Here is a 27,429-nt window from a genome sequence, read left to right as displayed (position 1 = left end):
CAAAATAGTAATGATTATTTCATTCTTTTCCTGTGGTTTCGTAAGAGATTCCTGCATTAAATACAATACATCAAGGTAATGTAGCTAACATAGGCATTTTTGTCTCTGATCCTTAGAACAGAAGGGGGTGTTTCAAAAGGTGCAACTGTAGGAGTTCTTCTGGACCTCAACAAGCACACCCTGACCTTTTACATAAATGGGCAACAGCAGGGACCTCCAGCATTTGAAAATGTGGAGGGCGTCTTCATGCCTGCATTAAGCCTCAACCGAAACGTGCAGGTAAAATTATTTTCCCACAGATTTATTTATTTGCTTTTCTATCCCGCCTTTCCTCAGAGGAGCTCCTAGTGGCATACATAGTTCTTCCCCTCCTCATTTTATCCCTATAACAATTCTTTGAGGTGGGTTAGGCCAAGAGATGGTGACTGCCCCACCGTCACCCATGAGCTTCATAGCTGGGTGGAGATTTGAGTCCTGGTCTTCCAGGTTCTGTTCTCACTCCACACCATGTACATTTCATGTACATTGCCAAAGGACAAAATCCATCTTTCTTTATAAGCTGGAGCCATTTCAAACTCTGGTCAGTTTTCTGTAGGGATTCAATTGCTTACTGACACATTCAACTGCAAATAGACAAACTTAGGTTGTACAATTAAAGCAGATTTGATCCTTTTCTTCAGCAAACCTGCCCCTGTCATATAACTTCCCCACAAATTTGTGCAAACAAATCAGGATGAAAGCTATTAAAAAAACACACACCAGGTTGTCTGGGAGTAACCAGAATCAAAATCAGAGAATGTGTGGTACAATTTCCTTTATCCAAATAGCCCAATCAAGTAGTACAGTATTATTTGTTGGTGGACTGGCAGAAACCGCATGAAAGCCAGAAGTTTTGGATGAAGAAAATCTAATTAGTTAAAGGCAACACAGTCGTGCATTGGTTCTCGAATGCCTTGGTATGCGTATGTTTTGGCTCCAAAACGCCGAAAACAGAGAAGTAAGTGTTCCGTTTTTTAAACATTCTTGGAAGCCAAACGTCCGATGTGGCTTCCACGGCTTCTGATTGAATGCAGGAAGCTCCTACAGCTAATTGGAAGCCGTGCCTTGGTTTTCGAACAGTTTCGGGAGTTGAACGGATTAAGTTTGACAGCCTAGGTACCACTGTAGATAAAGATCTACCAGACACTCTTTATATATCCTGTATAAATCCCCCTTAACTGAGGTGATTCTGGGTGTGGACAGGGCAGGCGGTCATTTGGGCTGCATTCACACAAGCAGTGTATTCTGTTTCTCTGACACTTCCCTAACTTCGAATTTCCACACTATATTTGAGCTTTCACATGATATAAAACAAGGGTCAGCAACCTAAGGCCCATGGGCCACAAGCAGCCCACGGGGGTAGTTTAACCTGCCTACGAGCCGCCCCCGAACCGAGCTGCCCTCTCGGCGAGTCCCCACGCGCGATCCTGCCCACAGAGGGTTTTCCACTGGAGTGAACCAGCCCAGGCAAGGTAAACCTTGCCAACCCCTGATATAAAAGACTCTTCCAGAAATCTAGTGGAATATAATGAGAGTTTAGCACTCAATTCCACGTTAATTGCTTCCAGAAAAAAATCTGCTTGCAACCCCACTAACTCAGGAGTAAAGTGAAATGTGGGGCTGTATACCTGCATACAGATATTTCCTGCCATTTTCATGGGTGAGTCATGGGGGAACAGAAGCATGCATGTGCAAAAAGGGTGAGGGGGTGGCAATGTTGTCCAATGACATTCATTGTTGTGTCAGGAAAGAGTTGAGAGGAGGTAACTCCTAGCGACCTCTCACAGGTTTCCATGGAACCCCAGTTGAGAAAGGCTGCTTTAGACTTACTTCTGACCCACACAGCATTTTCAGGCCTGAGGCTAGGGAGCTCCTCTAGTCAATACCTTTTTGCCTAGGTCTGGCTAAGGTTATGGAGTTTCTCCACACAATGCATGGAGACTGCATAGCTAACTAAGGCTGTGAAAGTATTCCACAAAATGTTTCTACTTATCAATTGCCTGGAACAGCAGTAGCCAGAGTGGTTCTCTTCACATATAGCAGGCTAACAACTGTCATCTTCCCTGAACATTGGCTGTGCTGTCTGGAGCTGATGGGAGCTGATGGGATTTGGGAGTCCAACCATTATGTTGGCTCCCTTTGTCTACTTGTGTGTGTGGGGGGGAGTTCTAATTTGTCAAAAGGGCAACTTCAGGTGGTCAAAACTCTCTTTTTAAACTGATGAGAAGCCCTTCCACACTGACTGGTTGCTATGCTATCAAACTCATGTTATAGTTGAAGGTTTCCTGCTTCATCTTCAAGTTTCAGTTCTAAGTCTTTTTTCGTTTTTTTTCTCCTTGCAGGTGACTCTGCACACAGGACTCGAGGTACCTCAGACTGTCAGACCACCAAAGCTGCCGAGCAACTGAGCTCCTCTTACGTAAATCTGAGCTGGATTTTATAATCTTTCTAAATAGATTTTGGCATAAATATATACAAAGCATTCGTCATTTAGATCAAAATCAGAATTGGTTATTAGAGTTAACTAACCTAACACTGTTTTTTGTCTACATGCATTTCAAAATGTTACAGCCTTCTGAGAGTGCTTGCATCACCAAATTTCCTGTGCATTAGCAGTGTGTGAAACCTGATTGGTCTGCCCATCTAAAGTCAATCACATAAGTAGATTTTTTTTTAATTTCAAAAAATGCCTCATTTTCCTTTTCATCCGTTTTCCTTTTAGCCACTCATGTGACATGTGTCAGAGAAAGTGAAAAGTACTTTATCACCATTGATTAGACTGGGATTAAATTCTTTGTTGTTATTGTTTTCCATTCTGGTATCTGAATGTGATGTACTGATGTGGATGATAACAGTACAAATACTGTAGGTACTGTTTGGCTATAAAGGACCCAGTCCCACTTGTGGGATTTGGACTAAATGACCTCTGAGGCATCCTCCAGATTTGGGCATGATGAAACAGGAATGAAATTGTTTGTGATCCCACTGAGGTCAGTAGCATAATTCTCAGTGATTCCACTGTGAGCAAGGACTTAATTTTTAAAGCAATATATGCTGCAGGCCTCAAACTGATTGCTGCAGAGTAGTGCTACCGGACCTCTGCAGTGGTGTAGCTGCTTGCAGCATTTGACTGAAGCTCATGCAGCACTAATGTAACTTCATGATTTGTGACTTTGTGGTTGAGAATATAATCAAATGATTTGCAAACAGAGCAGATCTCTGGAAGAGATCCACTCATTAAAACACAGATAAGGACATGTGGAGCAACAAAGCACAGATCCCATAGCTACACAGTAAAATAATAATAATAAATATTTAACATCTTTATGTGATTTTAGATCCTCTTCTTTTCCCTATGTCCCCCACTCCACCTTTCTAGTCAATATTCTATTATTCAACAGGATTTAATTAACAAAACCGCTAAACCATATACTATTCATATCCTCCTTCTTCCAGTCTAGCAAAATGGACTTTGCTTAACTTATCACTCATACATATTCTTCCACAAGTATTTGTTGGATTGCAGTAAAGCCCTTTTTGAAGTTGTTTCATGGCTTTCTGAGATGCCAGCTGAGTCAATCTCTCAGCACGTAGCAACAACTTCGTTTTTAGGGCCAAACTAGATGTGACATTAACTGTGTCTGTGCATTTAGCACACTTAAAAAATAATAAAATTAGCTCATGTGGTGCTATTCACTGGTAGCCAGGGTGGATGGGTTGCTCCCAGCTCAAAGAGCAGCTTCAAAGGAATGATTTTAGTAAGGATGAATCTCTCCAGGCTGCTTCTGTGATCCCAGTAGTTACCTATCCCTGATGTACTTTAAATGCAAATATATATTTAGTATGAGGTCTAGTGACCAGGTTCAGACAAATTTTCTTGGCTTCATAAACGATGGTCAAAGTGGACTACTCCTTCTTTCTTTACCCCTCCTCTCCTTATGCCAGCTTCAGCACTTAATTATTGGTTTGACATTAAGCCAGAGTTCCCAATTACGTCTGAACCAGGGAGATCTGGGTTAATCGGAATTAATTAACTAGGATACTAAACCTGGTTAGTTTATGAGATTAAGGCTGGATCTAGACACATCAAAAAAACCATTTCTGGAAAATGTGTTGTAAAGCTCATAATGGGAAATCACATTGCCAAAGAATCGAACTCTACAGCACCATCTGGTGTCTCAGTGTTATAACACATTTATAATGCTTTTTTTTTACTTATGTAGCTGAGTCCTAAGTCACAGTTCCTCTGATCAGACATAATAGAGGACTCTGGTTTAATACCAAGCCAGGAACTAAGTACTGAAGCCAGATTTCAAGAGGTGGAGGAAGGAGCACTCAGTCCTTGTTCCATGTTTCATGAACCATGATCTATGATGCAAGGAAATATTGTTCAAATCCTGCCATAGGGTAGCAAATGTTCCAGTCTGTAATGAGATGGTTAGTATTATCAACATCATGCAGCCATTACTTTAGTTTGGATGAAGATGAGGCCTTGATCAATCAAGTTCTTACGTAACTTCACCATATGTTCTTTCAGAGTATTGTTTTGCTAATTATTTACCTTTCTAATGATGCTATCACTCTTTGTACATTTAGATGTGCATCTAGGCTAATATGCATGCTCTCCTCCTGTTAAAAAGCAACACATGCCAACAGAAGTCCCAGGTGATGCAGGTGGTGTTGCAGGAGTTGGGGAGGAATGCTGAAATGGTCTTCCACAGAAAGAGCCAGGTAAAACTCTAGCCTAGAACAGGGGTGGGGAAACTGTAACCTTCTAAATGCTGTTGGACTCCCATTAGCCTTATCTACTATGGCCAATGGTCAGGGGTGATGGGAGATGTAGTTGAGCAATATATGATGAACTACCCCTTCCTCACCTCTTACCTAAAACCATCTCCCTGATATGCTAGTTTTATATGCATGGGGAATATGTTTTGCCAGGAAGCAGGAAAGACACCCAGTCCCTGACCGGCAGTCTGAAATTAAGGACATCAGAAATGGATATATCACAAGAATATTCTGCTCATCTGCTATAACACCAATATAATTATGTGCCCTTAGTTAACACAGTTGTACCTTGGAAATCGAACAGCTCAGTTCCAAAACGTTTTGGCTCCCGAACGTTGAAAACCTGTTCTGGTTTGTGAACTAATTTTGGAAGCTGAATGTCCGACGGGGCTTCCATAGCTTCTGAGCAGCCAATCAGAAGCCGTGCTTTGGTTTTCGAATGTTTTGGAAGCCGAAAGGACTTTTGGAATGGATTCCGTTCGACTTCCAAGGTACGACTGTATAAGAATTTTATACATTCCAAATCCAGCTTTCTGCCTTGAATGACACCTCAGATATGGGACATACTGATATGTAGCATGTGGTTTATTTGTTGTTGTTTTTGAAAGAAAACCTTGGCTAGTTCAGAGGTTAAATTGGGTCAGGAATCATCCCAGCATCTGCATCTGCAGTATATGAGTCCATGGGTATAATAATTAGCAAAACACATTATCTCCAGCATACATTTCTGAACATCAGAGATAATGGGAGTTGCCTATGGCATTCTAGCTCATACATTGCATAGTAAAAATACATTGCTGTGACACTTCTGCTGAAATCAAATGTGGTCCTGAAAAGCAGCACCTCAGAACCACGGAGACTAGGCATGCCATTGCATGCAGACATTTACTGTTCACAACCTCATGATAGGCATCCTCCACTCATCGTACATATGGAGTTCTAGTCATTATTTATTAGTCATACAGGTATATTACATGGAAATCTGTGGTGCACAGGGGTGTGCATTTGACATGGAAACTAAATTTAATGCATCAACTGAATTTGTGATTATCATGCTTATACTGCTGCAAGGCTTCAGTGATTGGGCTTCACACAGTTCCTAGAACTACTACACAAAAGCATTTCATGTGCATTGATCCAAATGCATCCCTATCATAGTTTCTGTGATTCAGTGTGGAACTTCATACACAACTCAAATGAGCTTTCCATGCATGTATGCAGAGAGTACTATAACAGTGGAGAGTTATTGGGGAAGGATTAAGAAGTGGGAGAATTAGGAATCTCATGGTGAAGAAATGGAGGGAACTGCCAGTTAAACATTTCCATGCAATTCCAACTTTTTCTTTCAATCCCTGTTTCCTCCAGTCTTGCAAGTAGCAAACAGACACTAAGACTGGCAAGGAAAGAATACCAGTGGGTTGGACAGAAAGGTTCCCTTTCTCTGACAGAATGGTCTGGAAAGAGTCCTTCCACTGATGGGGGGAAAACTCATTCCATTACAGGAAGTTATTTCCATTGGAGGAAGGAAGCATTTGGATCCAACCAACCCCGTGAAGATGTGTAATTTCCCCTCTTAAGCCTGCAAGCAAAGGTGCTTTCTGTTAAGATGTAGCTCTTTTTATTTTGCTACTTTAATTTTAAGATACTTCTATATGACTGTGATATATTGACAGTAGCGACAAATGCTGTTCTATTTATTGAATTTCTTGTTTAAAAGTTATCAAAGGGTTCAGCATCAAGCCTACCTCACCTAACATCTTATGGACCCTGCTCACTGTGACCTAAGCCTTGTCTGAATTTAGAACTTGTACAGATAGTAATGACTTATTATACAGTACTTCTTTGGAAATACATCATACGGCCATGATTCCCAAATGGCTGGGCAGCCATTTTGCTCCTGTGAATCACAACAGCTTTATGGGCCAGAGGTGAGCGTTGGGAATAAGGTGATGCAAAAGACTAAGAGAGTTCTGTTTCTGATCCAGCCTAAAGCCAACAGATAGGCCCAAGAAACCCAGTAATCCCATTGGTATTAGTCCCATTTAGTAAAATATTTCAGAATCACAGTTGAATGTTAGTGCCACATTTCAGTAATATATTCCTTGTTATACAACCTTGATACCGAAAACATTGGGCTTTTCTTATTAGCAGTAAAGCAGCACTTCTTGTTAGTGTTAGATTGAGCTTCTATCTTCACTTTCAATGATCCCTTGCAATTTAAATTCTTGCAATCCAATTTTTAAAGGGATTTGAAGTCATTTTTATACACCTGTTGCAGAGTTCTTTTTTTTATAATTTCTCTCTGTGTATATAGAGATATGGCACCATAAATTGGCGTGGTGCACTTGCACTAGACTTTTCTTGTAGATTGTGACTATAAAAAAAGGTGTACCACAAGTTTAGAAGACTGAAGGCAATGCATGCAATTGGAAGGGGGATACTTCCTTGCTGTGGAGAAGTGAATAATCCTCTCCATTTCTGTTCTTTCTCGTATTCCAAGGGAAGAATAAACTAGACAGAATCTCCACCTCCCTTTAATCAAAACTAAGGGCCATTTCATAGGGATGAGTTTGCAGCTTTTGCATTTTTAGGTGTACACTTTAAATATCTCTGGTGCATACAAAAAGCATGTAACATAGGAAGTACTAAAAAGAGCTGTTAAAAATATGTTAGGCTGGATTCACCTAAGAAGCACTGTCAGCGGAAGCCACGTACAAGGACTTCTGCTTGCACAATTGGGCTTCCTTCAGTTCCCAGCTATGCAGCTGTGGGAGCAAGAACAACAGGAGGACAAAAAAGGCAATGATAAATCATATAAGCTAGAATGAATTGCAACAGAGGGTCCCTGCAGGAAAACATTCACTAATAACCCAGCCCAGCTATCTGATTATTAGTATGCAAGCACGGACTACACAATATATGCATTTACACTAAAGGAAAATGCTGTTGCTGACTTTTATTCATATAATTATTTCAGACAACCTCTACAAAGCTTTTGCTCCTGTCTACAGTGTTCCCCCCCCCAAAAAAAATTAGCAACCCTACTTTATGACGTTGCGAACCCACCATTAGTTTCCCGCTTCTCTAGCTGTTTCTTTTTATGTAATAACTTTGAATCTTTGAAGGGAGTGCCCCCCAAATTTTCCTCCATCCCCTTTGAAGACCTCAAATGATGAATCCACATTATTTAGTTGTCTTTATCAATTGTGGGGGTGAGGAGGAAGAGAGAGAGATGTTTCAGGAATGATGAAAAGCCTTTTACTTACTGTGCAGTGTAGAGAACTATCCATTGTCATTCTTCCGCCTTCATAACTTTCCCTGACAAAACGGCCCCATTTTATACTGCTGCAACTAATTAGAAGAAAAAATGATATGCAGTTGCTCAATGGTTTCCTTCCTACTGACAGATTTTTTAAATAAAAAACCCTGCTTTTGCTGATTTCATTCTATACGTCATTCATTCCATCTCCCCGCCTTGCGGGAAACTGTTTTCTCTTTAGGAAAAAGAAATCTTTGTCTGAAGGGCCTTAGCTCAGTGGTAGAGCATCTGCTTTGCATGCAGAAGGTTCAAATGCTGGCATCTCCAGGTAGGGCTGGGAATAATTCCCCATCTCCCCTGGAAAGTCACTGTCACTTGGTGTAGACAATACTGAGCTGGCGAATGGACTCAGTTTAAGGCATCTTCCTATGTACTGTAGAAAGGACAGTGGTGTTTACTCAGAAGTAAGTTCAGTGGGGCTTCTTCCAGGTAAGAGGGTAGAGTTACCGCCTGAGTTGACCTATCCAGGTCTGACTTGCAAACTGGATTTTTTTCAGATTTAGAAGGCAGGCCAGAGAGCATGTTCCTCCTGAGTCCTGACTGTATTAATGAAAAAACGAAGTATAAAGAGAAAGGCTACAGTTTGACAGTATACCTAAAGCCACCATGGGCTTAAAAGTGTCTAATTTACGTTGGATTATAGCCAAAATATATTGGACTGAGGGGAGGGGGGAAGGTGAAATAAGCTATATCAGAGTTTTAAGAGGAGATATTAATATGTAATGTAATGTATTATGTATACATACCAATCCATCTTAGTGTATATAATGCATTGTAATGTACTGGCGTAGTCAGTTATTGATTCGTGGTCACATTCCATTGTAGTGCTGTAGATTTTTTTAAAGACTTGTTCCGCAAAACGAAAAGGGGGGGGGGAACCGCACTTGGTTTCCAAGTTTTTTAGGTGTTTTAGAGAAAGACAAAGTGTGTTGTTTTGACTTTTATCCTCCTCTTTTAATACGGACAATAATTTTTAAGAGATTATGGCTCTGCCACCCACCACAATGCAAGGCACTGCAGTTTGCTATCCGGTGCAATCCATATTCTAGATGTACACACGCAAGCTCAGCTTTGCCTGCAGCTTGAGCCTGATCCGTACATCTACCAGATCGGCAATCCTCTCTGTGCGGTGGAGGAGGTACTGAAATATGTCTCGCTCCTCCACCACACTCAGAGCATAATATATGAGGTAGGTGTTCCAGACTGAGTCACATGTGCATGGAAGCCTGTTTCACACCCACCCACACCTCTTTTTTAGGTGGCTGAAATCACAAAACTTGAGCCTCCACAAGGCTTGTGGGATTCTTCGGTTATGGGTGTGTTTCAGGGGAGAGGTGTACATTGAAACTGGGGACCACACTATATATTGCATGAATGTAATCAGTGTGTACATTGTTTGTTGTGCAACTAGCAGCCCAGGGAGGGCTGGGAAGCCTGTGTAGCCTTGGGTTCACGTGAGCTCGGGAGAAGGAGATTCTCTTTCTCTCCTGTCATGGTCCTTCCATATACATACAGACAGACATGGAAACTGAAATTTGCAACTTAGAGGAGCCCTCCATTGGTGTACATGGAAGCTTCCCTTGAAACGCAAGCAGCAGCTTTGGAGAGACAATGTTTGATGAACTCTCCCTTCCCAACTCCTGCAATAATGAAGCTGCTCAGGCTTCCCTGCAGCTGCTATTTACATATTAATTACATTCACACAATGAATGTCAGCTCTAGCCTGGCCCTTAGACTTCAAGAGGCAGAAATGCACAAGAAATCTCAGTTGGATTCTTCTGTATTTTTCCCCCTACCCACAGCTTGCATGCAAGGATGATAAGGCAGAGTTATGGTACAGTTCTGTAAAGTCTAACCCTGGGTTTTGAGCTACCTTTACAGCATCCTTGAATAGAAAAATTGAAACATTAATTGTAGGAAGTGCAGTAGAGTGTAGTCATAAAGTCACCTCGTAACCTCAGTGAGTCCTTCCACAGTTTAAATTACCAAACCAAATCAATACAAGAATATAGTGGAGGTGGCTTGTTATTGCTAATGTTTAACCTCTTTCTTTCTTTCTTTCTTTTTTAATGAGCAGTTACCTATTTTTATTGACAATATTTATTTCAAAATCAAACAGGGCAGCAAAACCAAGCACAAATTGATTTAAAATGAAATACGCATAGCCAGGCTTCTCTAGAATTCCACAAACACCATGATATCTACATCCTCACACAGTCTAATTTAATTTTTTCAGTGGGTTTGTAACCAAGGCTGGATAAATCTACCGCATTCAGGAGATTTCTCTAAAAGCAACAACCCCCCCCCCAGTAGTTCCTTTCACACATCCTGGTCAGGAAAGAGAGTGGCAATTTGATGAGAAATAAAAACCCAACATGATCAGACCCATCAATCTACATGTATGGCTCAAATTGTTCATTCCAGCACGCTAAGTACTCTGGCAGAGAAGCTCTCTGCACAAGGCAAGTCATCCATGGGGCAACTGCTTTTCAAGTGTTACCTGCTGCATAGAGATCCAAAGAAGGTAATTTTGTTGGTCTCCATCTGCATGCATAACACTTGAATGAACACTCTCAGCCAGACAGTGGTGTAGTAATCTAAGGACTATGGACCAGCTTCCGTTCCATATACAGTACTGTACATATTCCCTGTTGTGGGAAATGGTGAGTACTTGAAAATCTGCCCTGCCCTGCAGAGTTGGGGAGAGAATCTTATTTTGCATATAGCAAGCGGCAACAGATTTTAAATGTGGCACTAGCTTTATTTATTTAATTTATACCTTGCCCTGGCTCCCAAAGGAGCCCAGAGTAACAAACACAGCCATACTTTTCCTTAAAGAAAGGATTATAGAACAGTTACTATCAGAGCTTTATTTGGGCCGGAATTCACCGAAACTCATTTCCGGCACTTCTCAGGTGGGCACCATTGCCACTGTAAGAGAACAAGGGAAGTATTCATGGTGAGTTCCAGCACCTCTTTTTCTAGAAAAATAGCACCGGTTAAAACATTATAAAAACGGTTACAATTGAAAACATTGTTTTGTCCAGTGATACAAGGAGTGCCAGGAACAGTGTTCTTCAGCCTCCAAATGTCCAAGTATGCAGGCATGTTTCCAAATTGCTCCAGAAATAATGCTGGGGACAGATCTACCCCAGTAGGAAGTGCATTCCACATATGGGGGACCACTACTGAAAAGGCCCTGTCACATGTCAACACCAATGAGGAAGCCCCCGCTGATGGCATGATCAAGGCTTTGCCTTGTTATCACTCTCTTTAATGTTGCCATGCAAATGGCTATGTTCTACCTCCAATGCTATCAGTGGTCTGTCTCTGAATATCACTTGCTGGGAATCACACGTGGGGACAGTGCTGCTGCACTCAAATCCTGCTTATGAACTTCCCACTGTGAGAATAGGCTGGAGGGATAGATGAGCTTTTGGCCTGATGTAGCAGGGCTCTTCCACTGTCCTAAAACTCTTAAGTATGATGACTTCCATGCTCTTCTGTGACTGCAGGCAAAGAGACTGTAATAAATATGTCAGAAGTGTGAGTTCACTGGATGCAACATTTAATTTCAAGTTGGGAGGTGTTGTAATAGCTATTATAAACAGATCAGTGATCTTGAAACCAATCACATGATCAGTTCCAGAAAGTCTTTGCACAGGAACTTCATGTACCTGTGTTATTGTCATGCAGAAGGGCTTTTAAACACCATTGTTGTGAAAAGTCTATCGATGTGACACTGAACATTCTATTAGAAATGGCCAAGAGCATGCCAAGATTAAAATGAAAGAAATTAAAATGAAATTAAAATCTCCCACATGGAAGATTTCAATAATCTGTTAAAATTGCACAACAGTATTCATCACCATACATTTACATTGTCCTTTGAGAGTACTTATCGTCTTAAGACAATAAGCTTGTTTACTTGTGAATTTCCAAAGTGAAACCTCAAACTGGTACAAGCTTTTCTGTCCCCACCCTGTGACACCCACTCTGTTACAGGAAAGAATGAGAGGAGATGATTGGGTGCTCAGAAACACACCATGTTCCCAAAAGACAAAGTGCAGCCTGGCATTCTCCTTACTTTCCTTTCACAATGAACAGAAGGAGAAGGCAGGGAACATCCATTCTCCTCAGACTCATACCAGCTTGATCTTTCTCCTTGGAAAGTAATAGTAAACAGTCCGAAGGCTTGCCAAGAGTTGGCATTCAAAGCCGATTCTTTGCCATTGATACCTGCGCGGCAGAAAAAAGTCAATAGGTACAGATACTTTTCACTGCATCCCTCTCACAAGGAAGAGCCAATCAGCAGAATTCCTTTTTTGCTATGCAATATTAAAGGACCCAGAAGCCCTTCTCTGTTTCATGGGAGTTGACAACCCTGTGTTAGGTAAATGCTGTCAATAAAAATACCAAGCTGTTAAAAATAGTGAATGGAAGCACAGCCTGAAGACACGGTATGATGAAAATGTTATAGAATTAATGCATGAGGTAGAACTGCTGTTTTTTCTCAAGTTGTTATAAAAAAGCATGGAAGACGTTAATTTAAATGTTGGCAAAAACAATTGGAAAGAAAGTCACATGTTATGTTCATGTTTGCTTAAGTAAAGAATACATTTACGGTATTTACTCTTGTTTTCTTCCCTAATCATGACCTTTTTGTTTCTGTCGTGTAGCCTAGTTAATATCCTTAGATCTGGTGGAATGTACATATGTCACCAGATCACGTAAGGGAAAAAAATTAACTTTTTCTAATTTTTCTACCTGTAGCAAAGTTTGTATTTTTTCAATTGGAAACAAAACAATTTTTGTCTTATTGTCTCCAAGTCAAAACTTTTGTGTATTTGCCCCTTTTGGAAAACATAAAGTATGAGTTTATGCTGTTTTACAAATTTTAAATAAATTCTTATTACACTGCCAACAAATCCATTGACACCGTCTCCTTTATTTTCTGCTAAAATACAATTGCATCCATGTGATCTCCCAGCAAGGTTTAGTTAGCAACAAAGCACTGTCATGGGTGAAGGGTTGTAGCTCAGTGGTGGAGCAGAAGGTCCCCTGTTCTATTCCCAGGTAGGGTTGGGAGAGACCTGTCTGAAACCCTGGTGAGCAGCTGCCTGCAGCCAATAAAATTGTCACATTTCCCTCACTTGCTGAAACTCTTAAAAAAAAAAAACCTAATAAAAACAACAGCTCTGATATTGGAAACTTGACATCATTTCTTAGAGAAGCTGAAAGCAGCATATACAGCAAGGGTGGGGAACCTCTCCCAAGACTGAGTGCCACATTCCCTCATGGACAACCTTCCAGATGCCAGAAGTGGATGGGACCGGGGGGGGGGGGGAATTGGACTAAGCGACTCTTACCTCTGTTGACCAACATAGAAAGCCAGACGTTTCTACATCACTCCATCCAGGTAAACAAGGATTTTTCTTAGCACAGAATTTGTATTGGCTGGGCGTTAAGTTTCAATAACTTCCTCAGTTTCCTTCCTTTGCAGATAGCAAGTGTAAGCCCCTCCTCAGGCCATAGTCCCAGTCTGTCTCAGCCTCTGCACTATTTTTTCACAGGCATTCGGTTGGCCATTGTGAGAAGAGGATGCTGCACTCGATGGGCCATTGGCCTGTCTAAACCACTGAGCCTCTTGGACATGCTGATTGGAAGGTCGGCAGTTCGAATCCACACAACCGAGTGAGCTCCTGTTGCTCTGTTCCAGCTCCTGCCAACCTAGCAGTTTGAAAGCACGCCAGTGCAAGTATATAGTTACCATTGTGGCAGGAAGGTAAACAGTGTTTCCATGCGCTCTGGTTTCCGTCACTGTGTTCCGTTGCGCCATAAGCTGTTTAGTCATGCTGGCCACATGAGCCAAAAAGCTGTCTGTGGACAAACGCCGGCTCCCTTGGCCAGAAAGCGAGATGAGCATTGCAACCCCATAGTCGCCTTTGACTGGACTTAACCATCCAGGGGCCTTTACCTTTACCTTACCTTATGTTCTTTTTGGCTATTTATTAAGCAAAGAACACGTTCAGTGGCAAACTATGCAGGTCCCTTCTAGTTTGGCCCTCAGACTGGCTTCTTTCTATACCTGTTATTGTCAGTTTCTGCTAGTGAATCCACTGGATTTCTTGATTTGCTTTTTAATGGAGTCAGGCCCATTGTTCATAGCTCCCCACTACCACTTTTCTCCTCCATAGGAAAGAGATGAGGCATACTTGAGGGAAAAGTCTGAAACAGGACAACCGTGGAAGAGGGGAAATGTGTGAACCTGGCAGAGTTCCACTGAAAACAGAGCTGCTTTGCAGACAGCTGGAGAAAGGTTGTGGTTTTATTGTTGGTTGCTGTTGATCTTGGCTTGGAAAGTAAAACATAATTGTAGGCTAAGTGTTTCTGATTGGCTTAGGCAGGCAAGAAATGCAAACAATTATGTAGGTTTAAGAAGCAGACGAGCTCCCTAAAACTGGCTCATCAAATTGCAGGTGAGTCTGAAATCATGGGCTCTTTATGAGTTAAACACAGATAGCTATTCAAGCTGTGAAATTGTGTTCACTGAAGCCCAGTATGGAACTTGGTCCACAAGGAGAATGCCACATTTTGGTTGCGACTTTGCCATTGTGAGAGACAATAGCAGCACTGGTTAACACTTCAGAAATACTGATCCAGAAATCCTTGAATAGATTCAGACTGGAATCTTTTCTGCAGGGAGTCAACACCCTTTACTATTCAGAAAACAGATTACACTGGTGCCCAGTCTTTGTACGCCAATACCAGGAAGTGGAGTGGTCACAGGCACAGCTTGCTAGAACCCTTAATTTCTAACCTCCTATGAAAGAGGTGCAAGAAACATTCATACAACATGTTCACACAACTCCTCTGATGCTCCAGAGGAGCATCAACATCTACTGTGGTGAGAGATTAACTTTGGACAACACAGGACATTCATTGTGAATGCATTTCTTTCTGCTACCCAATACACAAATATAGAGGATGACATAGCTCTGAGTTATTGGTAGTTAGGCTGTAAAATTTACTCTCTTCTTAATTACAGATTTCTAAATTAGTTTGTTATAACAATTTCCTCAACAATCCTTACAGCAACATATCCTTTCCATTTTAATATTGCAAAACAGTAGAAAATGGTGCTGTTGTTTTTTTTAAGTTCACTGGGACTCCAATCAAAATTTATCAAATTTGTTTTTCAAAATTTCAGAACATTTTTATTTATTTTTTACAAAGATTTTAAACTACCCTTCTTCAATGCGACATCAGAGTGGTAAGCAATAAGAGATCATAAAAAGATTAAAGAAAAGTTTCTTTTTTAAAAAAGTTTGTTTTGCTACAAAGTTTATCCATTTCATTTTCCATTTGAACATGGTGCAGTGATGTTACTTAATGACTTTAGAAGACTTTATTTTCTTTATGTCAGAACTTCGAAGTATGAGAGTGCCGTTTTTAAAAGTTCCAACCTGCCCCGTTGGTAACATACTCTGCTTTTTCTTCTTTTTCGATTTTCTGCTTTTAAAAGAAAAGTATCATCAGATGCTAACGAAAATACTAACCATTTTCAGGTTTCACAAGAAATGTTTTAAGATAGGTATACTTTAAATCCAAATACAACAATGTAGCTAAAATTACTACCTGTTTAGGATGTGAAAAGATTGGCAGAAAACACACTATCAGAGTTTTATAGTGAAGAGATCACAGCAGTGTGTTCAAAACAAAACAAAACCTGTTTTGTATTCTTCTATTCTTAAAGAAAAAAATTGAGTTCAGGATCCAAAGATTCCTGTAATTAGTTCTACATGTCTCATGTTACAGCTCTCTATGTAACATGGAAATTCACTTTTGAAACTAAAAGGACTAAAAGCAGATTGTGAAATGGCATAGAAGGCTGCAGTTCCAAGAAACAGTCAGTGACCCATTTTGCACACAATATTAATCCATAGTTCAGGGCGTGGTGCATAAGAAGCAAAGAGCACCTGGCTCACATGCTCCCCCTCTCCTAAAGTTGCCATGCGGAGGACAGTCGAAGTATGTTGTTCCACTTTTTATCTAACTAGAGTTTCCTGTTATGTCCAGACTTGTGAAACGCTGGTTAGCTTAAACTGTGGTTTATTAGCAAGGATCATAAACAATAGTTTGAGCCTGGTCTGACAGAACCAATTTTCATTTAAACCAGGGTTTAGGAGCCTCTAGCCAGGGGCTGAATGTGGCCCTTGAAGCCTCTCTGTATGGCCCTCAGGACCATCCTCAGGTCATGTTTCCTCCCCAGCCACACTCCCGCTTGTCCCTAAACACCCTCCTTGAGTATTTTTGCCTGCTTAGAACGTGTCCTTGAACTTGGGCAATGCCCATTGCCTCCCTGGATTGAGGACAGAGAGGGATGAGTTGAGTGCATATAGAAATTACTCTAGTGTACAAAGGTGAATTGACACTCTTTGTTTCATCCACTTTTACTTCTGGGCCCACTCGCCACTGATATGTGGTCCCGAGCAAGCTGCCCAGAAGGGTATGCAACCCTGAGGCATGAAAAGGCATAATGAAGAACACCGGTTAATTTAAAAGCATATCCTTCTTATGACCTTGCAGCTACAGGGGGCAGATCAGAAGTGGGGCAGGGATATATGCGAATCCAAGATTCACCAGGATGCATTTCCTTAGCATTTAGTTACGAATTAGCATTATGTGCAAAAGAAGTCATTCCTCCGGGGCAAGCCTAGGCCCTTGCACACACCTTGAGCATTTTTATGGTTCCTAGCCTGACATTTGGTTACTGTGTCTTCATTAGCAAAGCTGAAAACAGATCCAGGTTTTTTTTACTACTCATTGATGTAGATCTGTAAATACTGTCTCACCTTTCTTCGGGCCCTTTTTTCTTCTGCCTCTTGAGAGAATTAGGTTTATTTTCCTGTTAATGAAAAGCAGTAAGTATACATTAGCAGCTAGCCAGTAGCCTCCGGAGTCAATCAAACATGGCTCCCAAATGCAACGAGTGTTGATTAGAACAGCCACTATGCCAGGGACATGGCATTGTTATTATCCAACTGTGGGCACTGGTGTGGCTTCATCAGAAACCCCCAAACTAGATTTTCCAGTGTTCATCCTTGCGGAAACCTGAACTTTTATCCAGCAAGTGGCTGGTGGACTTTGCATTTTGTTTTCATAGGAAACATTTGACACAAACCGTCATGTTTTCTTCCTTCTTTGCTGCTTTCATTTCTTTGATTTTCTGCTGCAGAATCTTGTAGTTCAAATACTGCTTTTTAGGAGGCTGCAACAATTTCAAAAACGACTCATTTCACTAACATGCAAATAAATACAAAAGGTAAAGGCAGTCTGAAGCAGAAACTTAACAACGGTGCAACCTTCTCCAAAGGAGGATTCTTGGCTTCTTTAAATATTAAAAACATCTGAATTTGATTATTTACTTTGGGGATGCCATTAAAACAGGCCCCCTAGACTAACACAGGTATGACTTTTTGGGATGTACGGATTGGCTTGGGTTCCAGCCTTCTGACTTGTATCACTGAAACTTTTAAAAAAAATGAACTGGGGACTGTTTTGCCAGAAATGCAACCAAGAACCCCCACCCACTATTTTCCCAGTCAGAAGCAAATGCATTGCCGGTATTGCAAGCTCAATACAACCAGAGCTGAGTTTTAAACAGGGACTGTAAAGGACTGAACTCTAGAATAAAAACTGATTCTAGAGTTCAGCCCTTTACAACCCTGGTTCAAACTCAGCTCTGGGTGTGTTGAGCTTGCAATACCGGAATAATTTTTTATTCTAGAGTTCTTGCCTAACAGCAGTAGAGGTGATGTGAGGAGTGGTTTCCAGTAGAAAACAGAGAGCCCTACCATTTTCCCCTTGCCTGCAGGCTCAGTGACTGGAAGGAAAACTGGAGCAGGGGTGGCAGGTAATGGCTGAAGGTAGCGGCAGGCAGAGGAAAAGTTCAATACTCACTCTCCTGCTCTCGCCTCCTCTGGAAAATCCCTAATGCTACTACTTTCCAGCTGTTTGGCAGTAATCTCTTGGGTGTGCAACTGCCATGCCAAGTTCTATCCAGAGTCTTGTGGTGGGAAGAATTATGTCCTCTTTTTATAGCTCAGCAGAGAAGGAGACACAATACCTTTGCTCCCAACATGATTGCACGTTCTTGTTCCATAACTCGCTGCTCTTTTTTCTCAAATCCGGTGATTCCAAACCGGTGCACTTCCAAACGGGCCTAGCACATTACAAAATTGGTTAACAGCATCTTCAAAAGAACTAAAAGTGCATGATTAGCATGATGCAATCGTGTTTTCAGAGGAACAGTATAGGATACCAACATGTGGCAAAACCAAAACACAGTATGAGGAGAATGAGGCATTTGATGGAATTATCCACCATCTGCTTCTATGGGCATTTCTCCCTCTGGGGTTTGCAAGAGCAATTTTTCATCACAAACATCTCTTGATCTCAAGTATAACCAAAGATGGAAGACAACTTGCTACCAGTATCAAATAAATTGCTTTTGGCTGCAAATCTATGCCCACTTATTTGGGAATGGGCCTACTGAACATAGCTCAGCCTAATTCTGTATCCCCCACTCCCAGAGCACATTTTCATGGATTTTCTTTTTCAGAGTTCTGTGCATGCCCTTTCCAAATCCCACACAAATCCCCTAGAATCCTAAAAGAAAATTGCAAGATTAGTTTGGGCAACACAGGGAACCTTAATACCTGTAGAAGGAACTCCCATTTATGTGTGCCCTTTTTCATTTTGGAGGGTCAATAGATTTTCTTTTTGACATAGAGACTGTCACTATAGAATTCTGACAACCCAGGATCCCTACAGGTATACAACCACCTTTTTCTAGCAATCATCAAAATACTGTGCACGTTGAACACTGGTAGAGCAATCATTTAGGGATAAAGCATTTCATAATTCAATACCCAATACAGATTTATCTGCAGTCTCTTTGAGACATCAGCCATCTGCATGCATTGAAACAGAAAAACAATAAAGACTTACTTTTTCCAAGTTAAATTCTTGGTCAGCGGCATGGTTTTCTTGAACAATCAATTCTGCCTATTAAAAAAAATACAAAACAGCATTTTGAAACAAAGTGCATTTTGCCACACAACTAGATTATGGCAGTGGTTGCAGTCACATGATTCCAGGGTTATGGCATAAAAGCGGAAACTTTTATTTTGGACAGCTTTTGATTAAGAGCTATAATACAGCTCTTACTAAAAGAGAACAACTGGTTCTTTATTTAAGCAAACATATTAAGTCTTTAATCCTACAGATAATTTCTTGGAACTAAACTGAGTTGAGCTCAGTGGGACTTACTTTTGAGAAGGCATGTAGGTTTGTGCTGCAGATCTAAAATAGCATATGCATTTCCAGCACATTGTTTTGCATGCTGCTGGCACAGCTCCAACAAAAGAAAAAGAAAATCTATAACTTTTACTTCACCCAATATATAAAGTTTAACACAAAATGTCACTTAAAATTTGCTTGAATTATGTACTTTGTTTGATATCTGTAACCTTGAAAAACAAGTGAGATTTTAAAAAGTTAACTTAGTATACTGAAACATGAAGACCCTGAAAAGTGCCTCTCTGCCCACTGTACTCTAACTATCCCTTGATCACGCCTACAAAAGCTTACATATTTTGCATATGGCATTTTTAAGATGAGGGCCAAAAAGGTTAACATGTTAACAGAAATTCAGTTTGAACAGTTTGAAAGTAAAACATGAAGTGTATATTGAGGGTGGAAGAACAACACCACTATTACCACACAATGTTTAGTCATCAAAGACATTGTACAAGGCTCAATCCAGATGTCAACCATTCCATATTAATCATGTCAGTGCCTAAAGATAATCTAAAGTTCCCTGTAGTGCAAGAATTGTGGTCAGACCTTTTATCACTCCTTATCAAAAAGTAGAACAGTGCCATGGAGGGCATGGCTGTTAACTAAGCTGTATAAGCAGGAAAGGAACACAGATATTTGCCTGGTTTGGACATAAAACAATGGGACATCTCGCTTCCTGGTTCCTCCGAGGAGATCAAAAGTTTCCACTTCCAATTTAAGTTAAATACCATTTGGCATGTTGTTCAAACTAAAGGACTGTGTAATTCAGAGCCCCCATCATCATTTCCTACTCTGTGGGTCTCATTTTCCGGGATACAAACAGCAAAATGTTTGCCCTCCCAGGATGTTCTGTTTGTATGCCTTACACTGGAGGAAATCTAGTCTCTGTTCGTTGTGGGTGGAAGTATTTAACCTTATCAACAAGATAGACCAAACACACCCACCCATTCCCAAAAGGAATGAAAAGATCACATAGCACCTTTGTAATAGTCTTGGGCTCCATGATCACTGCAGATGGTGACAGCAGTCACGAAATTAAAAGACACCTGCTTCTTGGGAGAAAAGCAATGACAAACCTAGACAGCATCTTAAAAAGCAGAGACATCACCTTGCCAACAAAGGTCCATATAGTTAAAGCTATGGTTTTCCCAGTAGTGATGTATGGAAGTGAGAGCTGGACCATAAAGAAGCCTGATCGCCGAAGAATTGATGCTTTTGAATTATGGTGCTGGAGGAGACTCTTGAGAGTCCCATGGACTGCAAGAAGATCAAACTGATCCATTCTGAAGGAAATCAGCCCTGAGTGCTCACTGGAAGGACAGATCCTGAAGCTGATGCTCCAATACTTTGGCCACCTCATGAGAAGAGAAGACTCCCTGGAAAAGACCCTGATGTTGGGAAAGATGGAAGGCACAAAGAGAAGGGGACGACAGAGGATGAGATGGTTGGACAGTGTTCTCGCAGCTACCAGCATGAGTCTGACCAAACTGCAGGAGGCAGTGGAAGGCAGGAGTGCCTGGCGTGCTCTGGTCCATGGGGTCACGAAGAGTCGGACACAACTAAATGACTAAACAACAATAGTCTTCCGCAATTCCATGTCTCAACCAGTGCCATGTGGTTTCAGGGAAGCCCTCTGCCCATTTTTTACCCACATTGCATTGGGAGTCAGTTCTATTCCAAAATGCTGTTGTTATGTCTACAGATATGTAGCCCAGAACCTGTTCTGTCCATTTTATGCAAGAAAGGAGAGCAGAAGGTGTTTTGCCTTTTCTCATAATAGTCAGTTCACTCAATTCTCTCAATGTCTCCACAAACAGCATCAGTGGTTACAAAACAGTTTACAAACTTTAACTGTTTAAGCATTCCCCCCCAGTCAAAACCTGACCTGAGATCTTTTTTTTTACCATGGCTATTATTTTCGACAAAACATAAAAGCCTGGTTGCTGGGGTTGCTAAGATCTCAACTGCATCTGCAAATGTTTTCAAATAACCTGCACCCTCACATCAGGAGGTGGCCAGACATAATGGCAACTCTTGTTAAAAGACCTTTGGATGCTCATCAAATAGGACTGGAACCACTGCAAAGTGTTACAGCCCTATATTTTTTAGGTCAGAGAACACCTTGCTTCATTTGTTTTGGTTAGAGTACCTTCACTGCAAGATCAGCAGGGGATGAATCAATTTTATGTAACATATTTCCAGCGGATGTCTACCTGAGCCCAGGTTTGCAGCTGCTAGAAAGCACTTAAGAGGCATTCTGGTGGGATATTGGTAAACATTTCATTCACTCTGTTCGGAATTTGAGGGTAGTATTTACTGTGTAAAATCTATTTTTAATAAATTGCAAAAATAAATAGATTGCAGAAATAAGAATTCTTGCTGCAATTTCCCATCACATTTTTTGAACCTAGAATTTGTTCAGATTAAGGGAGAGATAAATTAAAAACCCCTAACCCAATAACCAGAGTCCTAATCAATTTCTTCTGTCAAATGAGCACATTTTTATGAATTCAGTCTAGTTTAGAGATTATATGTGCTTGTGGGAGATGCATGAATGCTGAAGTTTTGTTCTGTTTGCCCAGAGACAGAGAAGTGAAGTTACAACTTGAACGACAGCCATGTAATGATAACTTGAATGATAGCTTGTTTATCTATGCACCAGATCAATACAATACAGCACTTTGGCCTAGAGTCTAATTTAAATATCTGCCGTGCCTTAGACTGCTGGCAAGTCATGATCTCATGGCCTCAGTAGGTCATCTGTAAAATGGGAATAAAGGTAATATATCTTTCAAGGCTTTTATGATATTAAATAAAACATGCTACCTTCTCATAGCCTTAGGAAGTAGACAGACAATGAATGAATATGATGAAAGCATCACTCTCATCAATATGCCCTGTTAACAATGACGTGGGTCAGGATACATGGTTCACAGATAGAGACATTACCAAATATATACTCTATTAATTTTCAAACATGTAAAGAGATTCTGCAGTGTCAAAACTGGCACAAGAGCCAGTGTGGTGTAGTGGTTAAGAGCAGTAGTCACGTAACCTGGGGAACCGGGTTCGCGTCTCCGCTCCTCCACATGCAGCTGCTGGGTGACCTTGGGCCAGTCACACTTCTCTGAAGTCTCTCAGCCCCACTCACCTCACAGAGTGTTTGTTGTGGGGGAGGAAGGGAAAGGAGAATGTTAGCCGCTTTGACACTCCTTAAAGGGAGTGAAAGGCGGGATATCAAATCCAAACTCTTCTTCTTCATCATCATCATCATGCACACAGATGCTTTCAGGAGTTCAACTGTTGTTCTAATTTAATTACAATGCTCATTCTATCTTTTACAAAGCTCCTTGCAACATTCACAAGACGTAAACCAGTACTGCAAGAGCCCTAAGCACTTGTCTATAGAACCTGTCTATACACCCAAAAACTGATGATAAAATTCTGGGAATGAAACCATGCAGCTTAGACTTAATTACTACACAATGCTTGTGTTTGGCAATCCAGCACCCATCATGACATCTTGTTGAACCACCAATCAGAAGCCAGTTTCAGTAGGAGGCTACTGTACCAGCAGTGTGAGATACAAGAAAGAAGTGGAGTAGAACTGGAATGTCTAATGTCTAAACATTGCTAAAAATGGGTCAGAATCTAACATTGGACCACAGAAATCTTGAGTGTGGGTAACACTGTAAAATAAGATAGTACTGTATTGCATGAAGAATTAACACAGAAGTAGATAAACCAAAATCCTGACTCAGCAAAAGCAAAACAAAACACACACCAAAAAAACACATTTACAGCTGATATAAACCTAAAAATTCCACTGTGCAATTTCAGGTAGCAAGTCTAAATATGTTAACATGGACCTTTATGGTGCTGTCTTTTGATATATGAAAGCAGCAGTTCCTTTTCTTATTGCCATATTGTACTCATTTAATTGGTTCATCCTAACTTGGCTATTAAATGGCCGAATCCTATCAAGACGCTTCCACTCAGCCCTAATAAAGCCTCTGCAAGGTTTTTAACTCTGAACTTTTCAAACCTATTTGCAAGAAACTATAGATCAACCTTCCCCAATCAGTTGACCTCCAGATGTTTTGGGCTACAATCCCAATCATATTCCCTCAAATGAGGATCTCTATGCATGTGGCTGTAATATAGCCAAACATCTGGTCTATTATTGTCTCTAAAGGGACCCCTGACCGTTAGGTCCAGTCACGGACGACTCTGGGGTTGCGGCGCTCATCTTGCTTTACTGGCCGAGGGAGCCGGCGTACAGCTTCCGGGTCATGTGGCCAGCAGGACTAAGCCGCTTCTGGCGAACCAGAGAAGCACGGAAACGCCGTTTACCTTCCCGCTGGAGCTATTTACCTACTTGCACTTCATGCTTCTGAACTACTAGGTTGGCAGGAGCAGAGACCAAGCAATGGGTGCTCACCCCATTGTGGGGATTCGAACCGCTGACCTGATCGGTAGGCCCTAGGCTCTGTATTTTAACCCACAGCACCACCCACGTCCCTTTTATTATTATCTCTACTACCCATTATATAAAGACATGAGAAAGGTTGCTGAAAGAAAGAATCAAATAATAAAGGGTTTATCAGAGGCCCAGAATACGTATCTCCTTGTTGATTTAGATGTTTTTTCATAATCTGTAGCTCAGACATTTACTAAAGCAATGGAGAAACTATGAGATAGATTGCTGGAAGGCATGTATTTATACTGGTACTTGAATGTACTTTTTAATGTATTGCACTTAAAATGATTGCCTTTTAGGATTCTACGATAACAGAAAGGTTACCAGACAGAGGACTTTTCTTGGTAGTTGTGCCTGCCTTGTGTAACACCCTGCTGTCAGATGTCAAGGAAATAAACTATCTGACTTTTAGAAGACATCTGAAGGCAACCCTGTTTGATGTCGTATTGTGTTTTAATTTGTTGGAAGCTGCCCGGAGTAGCTGGAGGACCCAGTCAGATGGGCAGCATATAAATAGAAAATTGTTATTATCCTCTTAAAAAAAGAAAAGACCTGGGGAGTGTCTAATATTACCATTAAACATATAATTCCAGAACATTATATGAAGGCTACTGCTATACCAAGCAACAGAGTTTTTTAACCCAGATTTCATACTTTTAAAAGCCATCCTTCTAAAGAAATAAGATTAGGAGCAGAATTTCATTTCAGAGGCCATAAAGAGATTCATAACCAATTCCACTATCTTATTTATCCACAAGATTTTACAAATATACTAATAAAACATACATGAGTTCTGCCAGTACTTATACCTGTTATTCGCCTTTATTCTATAAAACAAGTATCCTCGAGGTTTTAAATTTTATCACAATTCCAAAATAGACACATAAAAGCAAACCATGTAGATTTACAGTCTTATCTACAGCTTATGCTAGAGTACTTTCAGTTCTGTTTGGCTGCAATCCTGAGCCCATTTATTATGAAATGTGTCCCACTAAACACAGTGGCCTTGCTCCTTTTCAAGGAGACTTATGCCTGCTCATACAGCTGCTTTGCCTCTCCCTTCACAGTGCAAGCAGTCAAACCAGGAGGGGTCTGATTAACCAATAGTTAATAGTCAGGGAACCAATAGTTACTGCATTGGCTTCAGAACAAGCCAGAAGATAAAACTATGGTTTACAGTTGTCTTAATATCTTTGATTATTCCAAAGCTGCTAAACACAGCTCCCCTGACAAAACAGAACAATGTGGTTAATTAGAGGCTTCTTGGTTTGACTAGTTGTATGAAGGAGAAACAACGGAACCGCATGCATGGGATATGTTTGTCCAGATGTTTCCAGTAAGTCTTATTTCCTAAGTGAACATGCTTAGGACAACTTGTTTAGAGTTCTGTAGATGGAAACAGGCTTGTAAACAGCCACTCATTTAGTCAAATGGAGTGAATAAGAACCTGTAGCTGGTCTGATCTGAAATCTGGTTAACTTTACCTTAGAACCACCATCTTCAGCAATTTCAAGTTTAGCTTTCTTCTTCCTACGTCGACCATGAAATGTCACAACTTCAATCTCTGCTGTGTTTCCCGACTGAGCAGATTTAAATGTATCAGCATCAGGGGAACTGGATTTGGGGATAGTGCTTTTCTGATGAATACAGTCATAAGCCAGTTCATCTTTCAGACTCTCAAAGAAACTGGAAGCACTATTCTTCTTAGCAAGAGGTACTGCACCAGATTCAGGAATCATGCTTTTATCTTCCACTTGAGTTTTGCTGACCGCCAATGTTAACTTCTCATTTGAATTTCTCTTTTTGCTCTTTTTCTTTCCTCCCCCATGCGGTAATGATTCACCTATGGTTTAAAAGTGAACAATGGTTAGCAGAGGCATTGGAACAAAGGCATTGGAATGATTTTGGATACCACATCATTTTTTAAATATAAAATGAATGTTTACTATTTAGAGAGATCACATCCACAAACCATGTAGGAAACACACACAAAATCTCTCCCGCTTTAATTTAAAAAAATGTTTTAGTTTTAAGTGCAGGGAATCTATAAGTGGATGTGGCCCTGGAGGAAAATATGAAAAGACCATTTATTTTGGAACCTATAAAATCAGGGAGTGACCTGTAACCATAGGACAACAATGAATATAGATTGTGGTTAAGGAAGAGAGACCTTAACCACCACCCTGTGTTCTGACATTGTGACACTGAACTAAAAAGCCTCAGAGAGGTTCCTGAGGTGGCAATTTTGATTACTTTCCTGCACCAGTTTTGATCCACTCTGGCCTGCTGGATTTGGAGTTGCAAACATCTTTGCTGAATTAGTATCTGCTTTATTACTTTATTGTTTTAACAATTCTAGTAGCAACCAATTAGTTTAAGCCGTATCATAAGCTGCCTGCTTTCTAAAAGAAGTTCTAATGTTCCATTGAAGCAGCATCCCTTTGCAAAAGTGCTGAAGAAGACTCAGCTGTTTTCCAGAAGTCAAACCAAAGTAAGAGCATAAGAATGACTCTGCTGGATCTGGCCAATGGCCCAAATAGTCCAGCATCCTGTTCTCACAGTGGCCAATCAGATTCTCATGGGAAGCACACAGCAGGACCGGATCAAAACAACTGTTTAGAAGCATACTTGCCTTTCACAGTGGAGATTAAAAGCTAATCCTCCATGTATCTGCCTAATAGGGATGGCAAAACGGAACAAACCCCAGCCAAGCACCACACGTGACCCTATACACTGGGTCCACAATTACACCATACGCTTAAAGCACCATGCATGAGACCACTTTCAAGTCATGGCTTCCCCTCAACAATCCTGGGAGCTGTAGTTTGTGAAGGGTGCTGAGAAGGGTCAGGAAGCCCCAGAGCTACAATTTTCAGAGTAGTTTAACAGTCAGTCCCTCGTCATCCTAGGGAGCTCTGAGAGAAGGGGAGTCCTAACAACTCTCAGCACCCTTAAAACTACAGCTCCCAAAATCCTGGCTGGTGGGAAGCCAGGACCGCTGCTCTTAAAGGCATGGTGTGCATGTGGCCCGGGAAGCGCTGCACGGGAATTTTGAAAGCAGCATGTGCCGAACAAACGAGAGCAGCCAGAGTCTGAGAGAGACGCTTGTAAGAAGTTTCCGGGGATGAGGAGGGTGGTGAGTCTGGAGCAACTTGCAAAGCGCCAACTCCCCGCACGCGGCCATTCACGCACCGAAGTCGTACAAGGAGCTCAAGACGGCGTCGAGCAGGCAGCTGACCGAGGCGGAGCCCTTCTCCTCCCTGTCGTCCTCCCCCGGCTTCAGCTCGCATCCAGCCGCCGGGGTCGCCGCCATACTCGAGTCCTCCTCCTCCTCGCCGGCTCACTTAGTCCATCCGCAACGCGCCGTAGGAGGAGGTTAGTCCTCGCTCGGCCACCACCCCGGCAAGATGGCGGCGCCCACAGAGCACTTCCGCCCGTC

The 27,429-nt window shown here is 41.3% G+C and overlaps 2 protein-coding genes across 6 annotated transcripts in view; one reads left to right on the top strand and one right to left on the bottom strand.

Annotated features, from left to right (window-relative positions):
- The window catches only part of TRIM67 (tripartite motif containing 67), a 44,380-nt gene extending 31,306 nt beyond the window's left edge, over positions 1 to 13,074 (top strand). For all 4 annotated transcript variants that reach the window (XM_083732331.1, XM_083732332.1, XM_083732330.1 and 1 more), the window contains exons 9-10: positions 117 to 279; positions 2,382 to 13,074. In XM_083732331.1, the coding sequence (XP_083588457.1) occupies positions 117 to 279; positions 2,382 to 2,447 (229 nt within the window). In that variant the 3' untranslated portion in view covers positions 2,448 to 13,074. The remainder of the gene's footprint in view (positions 1 to 116; positions 280 to 2,381) is intronic.
- A 2,382-nt stretch (positions 13,075 to 15,456) lies between these two features.
- Positions 15,457 to 27,317, bottom strand: FSAF1 (40S small subunit processome assembly factor 1). 2 transcript variants are annotated; one of them, XM_083732765.1, is made up of 7 exons: positions 27,183 to 27,317; positions 25,475 to 25,833; positions 19,160 to 19,216; positions 18,276 to 18,371; positions 17,331 to 17,417; positions 17,002 to 17,054; positions 15,457 to 15,661 (listed from the first exon to the last, which is right to left on the bottom strand). In XM_083732765.1, the coding sequence occupies exons 1-7, from the start codon at positions 27,301 to 27,303 to the stop codon at positions 15,532 to 15,534; spliced, it is 903 nt and encodes a 300-aa protein (XP_083588891.1). In that variant the 5' UTR covers positions 27,304 to 27,317; the 3' UTR covers positions 15,457 to 15,531. The 2 variants fall into 2 exon arrangements, with proteins under 2 accessions (XP_083588891.1, XP_083588892.1); XM_083732766.1 differs by having other exon boundaries at positions 15,457 to 15,658.
- Positions 27,318 to 27,429: the final 112 nt, after the last annotated feature.

This window comes from Podarcis gaigeae, assembly GCF_964106915.1.
Source record: "Podarcis gaigeae genome assembly, chromosome: 3".
Classification (NCBI taxonomy): domain Eukaryota; kingdom Metazoa; phylum Chordata; class Lepidosauria; order Squamata; family Lacertidae; genus Podarcis; species Podarcis gaigeae.
Note: the sequence above shows the minus strand (reverse complement) of the source record. Positions and strands in the feature narration are given on the sequence as shown.

What these genes read in the sequence shown, in the direction of transcription:
- FSAF1 (XM_083732765.1), bottom strand. Translation starts at nt 27,303, where the DNA reads ATGGCGGCGACCCCGGCGGCTGGATGCGAGCTGAAGCCGGGGGAGGAC. An exon ending in AAGAATTTAACTTGGAAAAA is followed by an intron (nt 18,372 to 19,159) that starts GTAAGTCTTTAT and finishes GTAATGTGCTAG; the next exon opens with GCCCGTTTGGAAGTGCACCG. An exon ending in AGAAGGAAGAAAACATGACG is followed by an intron (nt 17,055 to 17,330) that starts GTTTGTGTCAAA and finishes TTTCATTAACAG; the next exon opens with GAAAATAAACCTAATTCTCT.